At 43.8% G+C, this 14489-nt stretch overlaps 1 protein-coding gene across 1 annotated transcript; it reads right to left on the minus strand.

Annotated features, from left to right (window-relative positions):
- Positions 1-34: 34 nt before the first annotated feature.
- Positions 35-9384, minus strand: LOC311150132 (prostaglandin E synthase 3-like). The gene is made up of 8 exons (XM_084187430.1): positions 9193-9384; positions 3400-3513; positions 3226-3295; positions 3000-3098; positions 1661-1798; positions 1324-1380; positions 1071-1098; positions 35-894 (listed from the first exon to the last, which is right to left on the minus strand). Coding segments are annotated over exons 1-8 (528 nt in total). The 5' UTR covers positions 9195-9384; the 3' UTR covers positions 35-874.
- Between the last annotated feature and the right edge of the window lie 5105 nt (positions 9385-14489).

Below are 14489 nucleotides of genomic sequence, written 5' to 3' on the forward strand. Positions count from 1 at the left end.
GCATAGCCTGTCTTCAAACACTTTCACCATGGGAAACATGAGTCTTAGTTTATTAATAAGATGTAGACCAAAAACAAACACTTCCCACTGTAACTCAACATCAGTTGAAGTGCTTCTGCCTGCGATTACTTGACAGGTTTGACATACACACCAAGAACTACACATTTATCTCCTCACATTTTCTTGACAATTTAATTTGGTCATTATACAGGTTCAACATGTCATATCCCCCATCAACCCGCTCCCCACACAAGACCCAGAAGTATTGTAATGTACTCTGCCACAACTCTAAACGGAAAGACTCGAGGGTAAAAACTGTTTGCGATTTAACAGGTGAGGAGGAAAGGGAAACATGTAAGCTTAAATGCTAAGGTACTGAAACAACTGTTTCTCTGCCACAGGGGAGGCTCACAAGAGGGAACCAAACAGAAAATGTAACCTGATCAACTAACTTAAAACACAGAACATTGGGGGGGGTGTAAAACACATTTGTCTGTTTAATTACACTTCATTACATTAGTCAACTGCTTATAAATGTCTTCACATGTATTGCTTTCTAGGTTGAGGATGATTACTATACAGTACTTCAGAACAAATAATGAATGCTTACTTGTAATAATTAATAGTAAAACAGAATACGTCAAGAGTGCAGCACTGCAAATGGAAGTGGAGACTGCTGCTCCGTACAACACTATACATCTTAACCTTCAGTGGACTGATTGGAAAAGAGCTCTGGATCTGAGGCTCTGGATTTAAACATGGCTACCGACTCATATCTGTACAGGGTCCCCCCCCCCCCCACTGCCTTCTATTTCAAGATAGTCTTGATGATTCCTCCTGCCTTCCATCCCTCCTTCCTGGATTTTGAGGCCTTTCATTCCAAATCAGGCATTTCTGAAAACAAAAACAGTCATAAATAATGGAAAGTAAACAAATGGCCACATGGCAAAAAAAAAATACAATTTGCATGGCACATTTTGCACCAAATCATTTTTTTTAGGGTTAAGGGATGTCAGGGTATAAAACAATTTCATTAGAATCAGTAACTGGTCAGAAAACATTACACTTACTTTCATCGTCACTATCTGCAGACTCGTCCTAAACAGGAATAGAAACAAGTATGCGATCAAGCTGCATATGACCATTGCAATTAAGGTTTGGCAAGTGCATATTGTGTCCCACACATTCTTCTAAAGAGACACTGATCATTCATTAGCAAACCCAAACACAAGAGGCATAGACTAGTGAGACATCGTGTTTTTGTATAAAGCCAAGTAAAGTGAAACTGAGGTTAAAGAATGAACTCCACAGAAAAGCTCTTACATCATCAACATCATCTAGACCAGGTAGGCAGTCTTCCCCTCCCATGTTGTTCATCATCTGCAATCAGAGTCACACAGAACAGCCTGAGACAAATATCATCATGGTGTCATGTAATAACTTGTAGTCTTTGCCCAACCTTTCATTCAGCATTCAAGTGGACCTGTGTAGCTCAGTTGGTAGAGCATGGCGCTTGCAACGCCAGGGTTGTGGGTTTGATTCCCACGGGGGGGTCAGTATGAAAACATTTATGCACTAACTGTAAGTCGCTCTGGATAAGAGTGTCTGCTAAATGACTAAAATGTAAAAGTGCAAGCTCAGTTTGCCCTAGGGCACTTACTTTAGCCATTGCGTCTTGTGTGTTGAACGCCATATCCCCGTCTCCACCCTCTGAGAAACGATCGAAGTTGCCTAGTTCCTCGTCTGAATCGCCCTCCCAGTCTATCCAGTTGTTGAAGTCAACGCTGAGCCAAGTCAGCTGTTGAGGAATATCATGAATGACAAAAAGGCATTGCAGATGCTTGTTTGGAGGATGTCATCTTCCAGGCTCACGTAAGCACCAAATACTGATCATTTTCATTTAACTAATATATCTATATATACAAAAGTATGTGGACACCCCTTCAAATTAGTGGATTCGGCTATCTCAGCCACACCCGTTGCTGACAGGTGTATGAAATCGAGCACACAGCCATGCAATCTCCATAGACAAACATTGGCAGTAGAATGGCCCGTACTGAAGAGCTCAGTGACTTTCAACATGGCACCGTCATAGGATGCCACCTTTCCAACAAGTCAGTTCGTCTAATTTCTGCCCTGGTCAACTGTAAGTGCTGTTATTGTGAAGTGGAAACGTCTAGGAGCAACAACGGCTCAGCCGTGAAGTGGTAGGCCACACAAGCTCACAGAACGGGACCGCCGAGTGCTGAAGCGCGTAAAAATAGTCGGTCCTCGGTTGTAACACTCAGTACCGAGGTCCAGAAGAACTGCTCACTGACAGGGATGCAAACAAAATGTATGCACAAAATTTAAGAAAAATAAGCTTTTTGAGCATATGGAACATTTCATGAAGCTCCCGACTAACAGTTCTTGTGCTGACGTTGTTTCAAACTGCCTCTGGAAGCAATGTCAGCACAAGAACACTTAGTCGGGAGCTTCTTGAAATGTCCAATATGCTCAAAAAGCTTATTTATCTCAAATTTTGTGCATACATTTGTTTTCATCCCTGTCAGTGAGCAGTTCTCCTGGAACTCGGTACTGAGTGTTACAACCGACAGACAATTTTTACGCACTTCAGCACACCCATTCTGTGAGCTTGTGTGGCCTACCACTTCGCAGCCGAGCAATCGTTGCTCCTAGACATTTCCACTTCACAATAACAGCACTTACAGTTGACCGGGGCAGCTCTAGCAGGGCAGAAATCTGACGAACTGACTTGTTGGAAAGGTGGCCTCCTATGACGGTGCCATGTTCAAAGTCACTGAGCTCTTCAGTACTGGCCATTCTACTGCCAATGTTTGTCTACTGAGATGGCATGGCTGTGTGCTCGATTTTATACACCCGCCAGCAACGGACGTAGCTGAAATAGCCGAATCCACAAATTTGAAAGGGTGTCCAGATACTTTTGGCCATGTAGTGTATATATTCTTCTGGAAAATATATTAGACACAATCACTGACCTTAGCCTTCTCTTTTGTTAGCCTCGGCCATGCTTTCCCAGGTTCAGCTTTTCGTAAACAGCACAACACTGACCGATCTGTGCGTTTGTGTATGGATTCCTGTGTGTACAAGAGAGATACATGAACACTTTAATGCCGCAAAACAAAGTTCCCGTAGTTATATATCGAAGGAAGCAATCTGCATCTTGTCCTGAGGACAGGAAGACAATGCAATGAAGTTACTCACATTTTGATCAATTGCTTCGAAAAGGTCTACTTCGTTCTGGTGTTTGACTTGATCAGTTCCTCCAAGACAACTGGTAAAGGGAGGGGTGAAAGGAAATTAGAAGAATTATCAAATGCCTAGAGCAGTTGGTCAAACTTTTCATTTAAACCTCCACTGACAGATGTCATAACTCACCTGAAAACAAACTTAGCTTTCTCAAAATTGATCTTGACATCCTTGCTGTCCGCTACGCAGAACTCGATGTAGACGGAGTCCCGCCTGTCATACCACTTAGCAGTCGCCGGATGCCTGGAAACACAGATGAAGAAACTCAATGAATGACAACATTCTACAGGAAATGTCTAGTTAACAGTGCTTTTCTCTTCTCAGGACAGAAAGGTTGGCTTCAGTAGACTCAGAAGAACGAAAGTCACCATCAATTATCACTGAAGAGAAATACAACTTCCGGAGGACCTATCATGCTTTCACTCCCTCTACCTTCTCTTCCTCCTTATCCGCTGCTAAAGCTATTTTCTAATCACTAAATTTCAAGCTTCTTCCTCTAACCCTAGGAAACTCTTTTCCACCTTCTCCCTCCTTATATCGCCCACCCCTTCCATCCTCCCTCTCTGCAGATGACGTTGTCAACCACTTTGAAAAGGTTGATGACATCCGCTTCTCATTCACTCAGCCTATTGAGTTCACTGGTCCCACACACAGAACTCCCTACGCCTTGACCGCTTCCTCCCCCGCTCTCCAGATGGAATCCTATGACTAGTGAGGTCTGGCCACTGGACCCCCCCCGGCGGCCACCTCACTTGATAATAAGATGGATCACCTCAGATCGTGGATTTGGAAAATACTGCTTTGATTTGCTACCAACAGGAGTCTCCAAACTGCAATATTCTCTGCTTTTCTGAAACATGGCTCTCAGACAAGATACACCCCCCCCCCCCCCCCAAGGCTGTCCAACTCGATGGATTTTCCAATTCACTGTACCGACAGGACAGTGGAGTCGGGGAAATCGAGGGGGGAGAAAGTGTCGCCCAAGTCTTGGAATACCGGATGGTCAAATACCGACCCTTTCACCTACCGAGGGAGTTTTCAGCTGTTATCGTGACTGTAGTATATATTCCACCTCAGGACAAGAGAAATAACAAGCTGGCACTTAACGAACTGTACGAGGCTATAACCAAGCAGAAAAACGTACATCCAGAGGCTGCTTTTCTGGTTACCGGCTATTTAAATTCGGAGTCATTAAGACACATGATGCCCAACTTCCATCAACATGTCTCCCTCGCCACTAGGGGCGATAAAGTCCTAGACCACTGTTATTCTACCCAGAATCAGAGATTATGCTCCAGGGCTGCTTTGCTAGTGCTGACTGGAATAGGTTTCGGGACACTGGTGATAACGTTGACGAGCTAACCACCCCAGTCACTGGCTTCATTAGGAAATGCATCGGCAACGTTGTCCTCACAGTTAAGGTTAGCTGCTTACCCAATCAAAAGCACTGGATTAACACGGAGGTTGGCGCTAAACTAAAGGATAGGGCTACCGCACACAGGGCTATCGCAGACAACCCTGAGGTTACGGCTAAGAACAGGAACAAGAAGTCCCGCTATCACCTCCGCAGTCATCAAACGAGCAAAAGGACAATATAGGAATAAGGTGAAATCATATTACACTGGCTCCGCCGCATGTGGCTACAGTCCGTTACGAATGACAAAGGAAGACCCAGCCGCGACCTGCCCAACGATGCCTCTACCAGACGAACAATGGATTTTATGAACGCTTTGACAATAACATCCTGCCGGGTGTGAGGGCCGTCATCGACCCAGAAGATTGGGTGATCTCACCCTCTGAGGCAGACATGAGTATTCTAATCAGATCAATACCTAACAAGGCCCGATGGTATTCCAGAGCGCGTTCTCAGAGCATGCGCATAATAGTTGGCGGGTATATTCACTGTAATTTTCAACCTCTCTTTGTCCCAGTCTGTAATCCCCACGTTTTAAGATGACCACCATCATACCTGTTCCATAACACTCCACACTGCCCTCACCCACCTACATAAGAGGAATACCTATGTGAGAATCCTGTTCATTGGCTACAGCTCAGCGTTCAACACCATTGTCCTCTCCAAGCTCAGGACCCTGGGATTGAACAGCTCCCTCTGCAACTGGATCCTGTACTTACTGATGGGGTGACCCCAGCTGGTGAGGGTAGGCAATATCCCCTCCACCACGCTAACCCTCAACACAGGGGCCCCACAGGGGTGTGTGCCTAGTACCCTTCTGTACTCCCTGTTCACCCACGACTGTGTGGCCACGCATGACTGCAACACCATCAAGTTTGCTGACGACACGACGGCATTGCTTTCGATCGCATGGCGCTACAGAGGGTGGTGCAGATAGCCCAGTACATCACTGGGGCCGAGGCCCCTGCCACCCAGGACCAGTATATCAGGCGGTGTGAAAGGAAGGACCGGAAAAACCGTAAAAGACTCCAACCCCCCAAGCCATAGACTTCTCTTCTTCCGCACGGCAAGCAGTACTGGTGCATCAAGTCTGACACCGACAGGCTCCTGACAAGCTTCTATCCCTATGCCATAAGACTGCTAAATAGCTACACAGACCGAGTTCACCTTTGTATTTTATTCTCTATGCACACTCACAGGGTACGCCAACACACATACAAACTCACTCCATAATTTGATCACACACACACACACATAATATGCACATTCACAAACACACAATCATATACACTGCTGCTACTCTGTTTATCATATATCCTGATGCCTAGTCACCTACCCCTATACATATCTACCACATGTATATCATATACAGTGCCTTTGAAAAGTATTCAGACCCCTTGACTTTTCCCACTTTGTTAGGTAACAGCCTTATTCTAAAATTGATTAAATTGCCCCCCCCCCCCCCCCCTCAATCTACACACAATACCCCATAATGACAAAGCAAAAACAGGTCTTTAGAAATGTTGGGTAATTTATAAAAAAAAAAAAATGAAACTGAAATATCACACTTACATAAGTATTCAGACCTGTTACTCAGTACTTTGTTGAAGCACCTTTGGCAGTGATTACAACCTTGAGATTTCTTGGGTATGACGCTACAAGCTCGGCACACCTGTATTTGGGGAGTTTCTCCCATTCTTCTCTGCAGATCCTCTCAAGCTCTGTCAGGTTGGATGGGGAGCATTGCTGCACAGCTATTTTCAGGTCTCTCCAGAGATGTTCAATCGGGTTGAAGTTCGGGCTCTGGCTGGGCCACTCAAGGACATGTCCCGAAGCCACTCCTACGTTGTCTTGGCTGTATGCTTAGGGTCGTTGTCCTGTTGGAAGGTGAACCTCCGCCCCCAGTCTGAGGTCCTGAGAGCTCTGGAGCAGGTTTTCATCAAGGATCTCTGTACTTTGCTCGGTTCATCTTTACCTCGATCCTGACTAGTCTCCTAGTCCCTGCCGCTGAAAAACATCCCCACAGCATGACTGTGGGGATGGTGCCAGATTTCCTCCAGACGTGACACTTAGCTTTCAGGTCAAAGAGTTCAATATTGGTTTCATCAGACCAGAGAATCTTGTTTCTCATGGTATGAGAGTCCTTTAGGTGCCTTTTGGCAAACTCCAAGCGGGCTGTCATGTGCCTTTTACTGCGGAGTGGCTTCCGTCTGGCCACTACCATAAAGGCCTGATTGGTGGAGTGCTGCAGAGATGGTTGTCCTTCTGGAAGGTTCTCCCATCTCCATAGATGAACTCTGGAGCTCTGTCAGAGTGACCATTGGGTTCTTGGTCACCTCCCTGACCAAGGCCCTTCTCTCCTGATTGCACAGTCTTGGTGGTTCCAAACTTCTTCCATTTAAGAATGATGGAGGCCACTGTTCTTGGGGATCTTCAATGCTGCAGAAATGCTTTGGTACCCTTACCCAGATCTGTGCCGACACAATCCTGTCTCTGAGCTCTACGGACAATTCCTTCGACATCATGGCTTGCTTTTTGCTCTGACATGCACTGTTAACTGTGGGACCTTATGTAGACAACTGTGCGCCTTTCCAAATCATGTCCAATCAATTGAATTTACCACAGGTGGACTCGAAGCAAGTTGTTGAAACATCTCAAGGATGATCAATGGAAACAGGATGCACCTGAGCTCATTTCGAGTCCCATAGCAAAGGGTCTGAATACTTATGTAAATAAGATATCAGTTTAATTTTTAATACATTGGCAAACATTTCTAAATAAACCGTTTTCGCTTTGTCATTATGGGGTATTGTGTGTAGATTGCTGAGGAATTTAATTATTTAATCCATTTTAGAATAAGGCTGTAACGTAACACAATGTAGAAAAAGTCAAGGCGTCTGAATACTTTGTTTTTATTTTGATATATCTTGTGTGTTTTTGTTCTACCTTGTTATTTTTTGTATTACATTGTTATTTATTACTGCGTTGTTGGTGTTAGAGCTTGCAAGAAAGGCATTTCCTGTACTTGTGCAAGTGACATTAACTTGAAACCTGCAAACTCAACTGATAATTTCAAAAACATTTAATAGTTTCATTCATTTTCAGCTACTTCCTTTAGTGTTCTCATGTAATACTGTAGTGAAAAATAGCCCCAGTGCACCAATGAACGAGCAAGATCTGATTAATGTGGTCCTCTGTAGCTCAGCTGGTAGAGCACGGCGCTTGTAACGCCATGGTAGTGGGTTAGATCCCCGGGACCACCCATACACAAAAATGTATGCACGCATGACTAAGTCGCTTTGGATAAAAGCGTCTGCTAAATGGCATATTATTAAGGCCTGACTGACTAAATACTGATCTAGATAGCTAACGTTACACAATCCCTTCCATATTCTTGTTCAAAGTCAAAAGTGATCATTGTAGGCTATGTCAATGACCTGAGCTAAACCAGAGCTGTGAGACTACTGTCGCCCTCACTGCCTAAGATAAACGTGATTTATCTTACCATACTGTCAGTTGATGTTAAATGCATTTAGCTACTTTAGGACATCCATCAATGAGCATTCTGTATCATTAGCCATCTCGCTTTGTTTCTGTATCATTAGCTAGTTAGCCATCTCGCTTGGCTTCCTTGCAGCTACAGTTAGCAGTAGGATAACCAGCCTTTCATTTTGTTGAGAGAAACTGGACATAATCTATGTGCATGGTATGCATGCAATCATTTTGTTAAGTTAAACTGTCAGTCATTCATCATTTTAATAAATCTAGCGTTACTTATGATAACCAGAGCACTTTGCTAGCTAGTGATAGGTACTAACATTTCATGATGGGATTTCCGTTCAAAGGTGGGAACAATCCATGGGGGATCGATCAACATGCGAATCTAATAAAGTTAGTTAATCAGTTGTGTTAGCTATAGAATATATTTACTAGCTACCTAACGTTAGGTCACAAAAAAAAGGGAACGCACACCACATGCCACGCGGTGCACTTCACCACTACCTAGCCAACTTCAATCATTATCTAACTAGATAACTAGCGTCTACTATTTGGCTAGCAAGGGAATTTAGCCCTTGACTGAACAATGTGAGCATAAACAGAAACCTAGTTAGCTAGTTATATTCAGTTTGGTTAACCACATTTTCTAAACCTGGTTAACGTTAGTAGCTAGTTACGTCCTTGCCGTTAACTACGTAGTTAACGTTAATTACTAGCTTCATTTCATTTATTTTCTAACGTTACTAGCTAGCTAGTTAGCGAGCATTCAACTGACCGACATTCGCACGATTATATTCAGTGACTTGCATTTAAGTTAGCTAGCTTGGTAGCCAACAAATACCTGAAAGGCCCATCGTCGCTAGGCGTCCCTCCCGCCTTTCGTAAAAGCATGTTGGTAGGCTAGGTAGCTAACTTTCCATTATGTTAACGAAACCAACGACGCTACCTACTAGCGTGATCTTGCGGACTACATTTTACAGAAGCTCGCACTCGCCATTCATCCAACTTACATGTCTTGTTGTAGATGTGTGATCGCCTTCTCCTTGGGGATACAAAATTAATTTAGAATACTGTCCTTATGGGGATTTCGTTTCAATGGGCTGTACAAAAATGTGCTATACACTGCAAGGCCACCCTTTCTATGCCTCGCGGACTCTGGATTTCTGGTATTACGAGTGATGGCGCGTTCACATCTACTGGGAACTCGCAAAATCTCCGACTTCCGACGTCAGTGCGTTCAAGACAACTGGGAACTCGGCACCACCAATGAAGCCGTGACTCAGCTACCGCGCATTCGACGTTTCTAGAGCCTTCCAATAAATCAAATAACATAAATTGTATTTGTCACATGCTTCGTTGACAACAGGTGTAACAGTGAAATTATTATGCTGCATTAAATACAACTGGGAGCTCGGACCTCGGAAATCTCCGACATCCGACTTCAGTGTGTTCAAGACAACTGTGAACTCGGGGGAAAAAAACGAGCTCCAACTGGGAAAAATCGTTTTGAACGGTCATCCAAATCGGAATTCCAAGGCTGGAACTCAGGCCTCTTTCTAGAGCTCCTACTTTGCGACCTTAAGATCACTGACGTCATGATTTGACCACGTTTTTCCGAGTTCACAGTTGTCTTGAAAGCACCATTATGCAGCGTTCAAAACAACTGGGAACTATGAAATCTCCGACTTCCGCCTTCAGTGCGTTCAAGACAACTGCGAACTCGGAAAAAACGAGCTCCGACTGAGAAAAATCGTTTTGAATGGTCATCCAACTCGGAATTTCAACTCGGGAACTCGGGCCTCTTTCTAGAGTGCCAACTTTCCGAGCTGAAGATCACTGACGTCATGATTTGATCTCGTATTTTTCAGAGTTCCCAGTTGTCTTGAAAGCATCATTACCTGCGGTTCCTTTTCCAACAATGCAATAGTATCCAGCTGAGCAGCCTGTGACTAAAACTAGCCTGTCACTAAAACCAATACTATCGCAATCTACTGGCCGTGGTTAATCCCTACAACATAGATATTAACTTTCTTTCCTAGATTCCTTTCCGCTTTCTTTTCCTCCTTTTCCGCTTCCTAGGAAAGGGAGCTAGTAAAGAAGGAAAGGAGCTAGGGAAGGAGGAGAGGAAAGGGAAGTAGGGAAGGAAAGGAAGCTAGGGAAAGAGGAAAGGAAGCTAGGAAAGGAGGAACAGAAATGGAGCTAGGAAAAGAGGAAAGAAAAGAGAGTGAGGAAACGAGGAAATTAATCTAGGAAAGAAAAGGAGTAAAGGAAAGGAAGCTATGAAAAGAGGAAGGGTCATAGGAAAGGAGATAAGGAAAGGGAGATGGGAAGGAGGAGAGGAAAGGAAGGTAGGGAAGGAAAGGAAGCTAGTCAAGTAGGAAATTAAGCTAGGAAAGGAGGAAATGGGAGCTAGGAAAAGAGGAAAGGAAAGTGAACAAGAAAAGGAGGAAGTTAATCTAGGAAAGCAGAGGAGGATTTCACATGTATGTGGTTGGGATCAATGACTGTATCTATGACTGGACAAAGCCATCGATTACGTGACAACAATTATTTTCTATGTGAAGACTCCAATAGCGCAATCAAGCCAAATGAAGTCGGTTATAATGGCGTCTCATGGAGACATAACATGCAGTTTGAGCTACTCCAGGAAGTGACGTTGCATGCGTAGAATTATTAGATCAAAATGATTGTGGTACTCCTGCACCTAAATATAAACAGTACCAGTACCCACAATTATTACCGGCCCCTATTTCGGTCCAAGTCAAGAACTGCTCTTGTCATGTCTATGCTAAAATTCGCTAGTTAGTTAACCAACAACTAATGATGTACTTGAGACAAATACTCATTGTGCAAATGTATTTACGTTTTCAACAGGGGTGAAAGTAGATTTGAAAAAATACTGGTAGGTATGGGACACCCAAGCCCTCACATTTTTTTTGTAGCCTAGGTGTAATCCAGTGGAGGCTGGTGGGAGGAGCTATAGGAGGACAGGCTCATTGTAATGGCTGGAACATTTTATGTTTGTGCTTTTCCAATAACCAATTCGACTGGGTTCATGCAAGTGACTGATTGATTGTGCTTGGGAGGAATCCTCACTATCAGTCTAAGCAATTTGGCAGTACGCCCAGAACCTTGTTTTGAGAATGAAAGGGATATCTCAGTTTCAAGGTCTCAGCTTGGAGAGAAGAAGCCTCGTGAGGTATTGGTCAGTCACATGCATGAACCAAACGTTAATGATGAATTAATTATGAATAATGTAAATCATGCAAATATAATTTGTATGTGTAAGCAGCATTTAAGAGAACTAACGGGACTGCCCCGACGGAGCTCAATTCAGACCGGTACTTTATGCATCTAAGTTTGACTGTGACCTCTCCAGCTTGCTGTTAATAAAGAATGATTAATTTAAGATTGACTTCAGGTGTCCCTGGTGGTAATTTCCACTACACCAATTTGGAGCGTATACCACCCGATTTCCAGTAAATTAGCTCATTTTTTTATTCGGCTGACATGCGGTAAAGTTAAATAATGGTGTAATAGCCTATAGTTTTCTTGTCATTTTGTGTTAATTATTGTGATAGGTTCACGTTTTACCGATACAGCGTACCCCTACTATTTATTTTGCCGGGAAGCCGTACCAGCTTACTTTCACCCCTGGTTTTCAACAAAGATTTGGAGAGGAAATATAGTTTACACGTTGTCAACAATCCTTTGATTCCAACTAAGCCAACCCCGCCTGTTTTTATCCACGGTCGCGCACGCATCGGTTTTGTCACATCGACGGGCTATAGTGGAGGTAATGGAGGGGGTAGAGAGCTTCAAGTTCTCGGTGTCCGTATCACTAAGGAATTATCATGGTCCACACACACAAACACAGTCATGAAGAAGTTACGACAACGCCTCTTCCCCCTCAGAAGGCTGAAACGATTCGGCATGGGCCTTCAGAGCCTCAAAAAGTTATACAGCTGCACCATTGAGAGCATATTGACTGGCTATATCAATGCTTGGTATGGCAACTGCTTGGCATCCGACCGCAAGGCGCTACAGAAAGTAGTGCATATGGCCCAGTACATCACTGTGGCCGAGCTCCCTCTCATCCAGGACCTATATACCAGGCAGTGTCAGAAAGCCCTAATAATTGTCAAAGACTAGAGCCACCCAAGTCATAGACTGTTCTCTCTACTACGTGTTACCGATGCACCAAGTCTGGAACCAACAGGACCCTGAACAGCTAAATATACTGAACAAAAATAGAAACTCAATATGTAATGTGTTGGTTCCATGTTTCATGAGCTGAAATAAAAGATCCCAGAAATGTTGTGCTCAAATTATTTTTACATCCATGTTAGTGAGCATTTCTCCTTTGCCAACATAATCAATCATCCTGACAGGTGTGGCATATCAAGAACCTGATTAAACAGCATGATCATTACACAGGTGCACCTTGTGCTGGGGACAATAAAAGGCCACTCTAAAATATGCAGTTTTGTCACAACACAATGCCACAGATGTCTCAAGTTGAGGGAGCGTGCAAATGGCATGATGACTGCAGGAATGTCCACCAGAGCTGCTGCTAGAGAATTGAATGTTCAATTCTCTACCATAAGCCACCTCCAACGTCATTTTAGAGAATTTGGCAGTACATCCAACTGGCCTCACAACCGCAGACCACGTGTAACCACACCAGCCCAGGACCTCCACATCCGGCTTCTTCACCTACGGGATTGTCTGAGTATTTCTGTCTGTAATAAAGCCCTTTTCTGGGGAAAAACTAATTCTGATTGGCTGGGCCTGGCTCCCCAGTGGGTGAGCCTATGTCCCCTCAGGCCCACCCATGGCTACGCCCCTGCCCAGTCGTGAAATCCATAGATTAGGTCCTAATTAATTTATTTCAATTGACTGATTTCCTATATGAACTGTAACTCAATCAAATTGTTGAAATTATTGCATGTTGCATTTATATTTTTCTTCAGTATTTAGTCAGCCACCAATTGTGCAAGTTCTCCCACTTTAAAAGATGAGAGGCCTGTAATTTTCATCATAGGTACACTTTTATTTTTTTTTATTTTTTTATTTCACCTTTATTTAACCAGGTAAACCAGTTGAGAACAAGTTCTCATTTACAACTGCGACCTGGCCAAGATAAAGCAAAGCAGTGCGATAAAAACAACAACACAGAGTTACATATGGGGTAAAACAAAACAAAGTCAAAAATACAACAGAAATACATATAATATACAGTGTGCAAATTTAGCAAGTTATGGAGGTAAGGCAATAAAATAGGCTATAGTGCAAAATAATTACAATTAGTATTAACACTGGAATGATAGATGTGCAAGAGATGATGTGCAAATAGAGATACTGGGGTACAAATGAGCAAAATAAATAACAATATAGGGATGAGGTAGTTGGGCGGGCTAATTTCAGATGGGCTGTGTACAGGTGCAGTGATCGGTAAGGTGCTCTGACAACTGATGCTTAAAGTTAGTGAGGGAGATAAGTGTCTCCAGCTTCAGAGATTTTTGCAATTTGTTCCAGTCATTGGCAGCAGAGAACTGGAAGGAATTGCGGCCAAAGGAGGTGTTGGCTTTGGGGATGACCAGTGAGATATACCCGCTGGAGCGCAGACTACGGGTGGGTGTTGCTATGGTGACCAATGAGCTAAGATAAGGCGGGGATTTGCCTAGCAGTGATTTATAGATGGCCTGGAGCCAGTGGGTTTGGCGACGAATATGTAGTGAGGACCAGCCAACAAGAGCGTACAGGTCACAGTGGTGGGTATTATATGGGGCTTTGGAGACAAAACGGATGGCACTGTGATAGACAACATCCAATTTGCTGAGTAGAGTGTTGGAGGCTATTTTGTAAATGACATCGCCGAAGTCAAGGATCGGTAGGATAGTCAGTTTTACGAGGGCATGTTTGGCAGCATGAGTGAAGGAGGCTTTGTTGCGAAATAGGAAACCGATTCTAGATTTAACTTTGGATTGGAGATTCTTAATGTGAGTCTGGAAGGAGAGTTTACAGTCTAACCAGACACCTAGATATTTGTAGTTGTCCACATACTCTAGGTCAGACCCGTCGAGAGTAGTGATTCTAGTCGGGTGGGCTGGTGCAAGCAGCGTTCGGTTGAAGAGCATGCATTTAGTTTTACTAGTGTTTAAGAGCAGTTGGAGGCTACTGAAGGAGTGTTGTATGGAATTGAAGCTCGTTTGGAGGTTTGTTAACACAGTGTCCAATGAAGGGCCAGATGTATACAAAATGGTGTCGTCTGCGTAGAGGTGGATCTGAGAGTCACCAGCAGCAA

This window comes from Coregonus lavaretus, assembly GCF_964263955.1.
Source record: "Coregonus lavaretus genome assembly, chromosome: 22".
NCBI classification, from domain to species: domain Eukaryota; kingdom Metazoa; phylum Chordata; class Actinopteri; order Salmoniformes; family Salmonidae; genus Coregonus; species Coregonus lavaretus.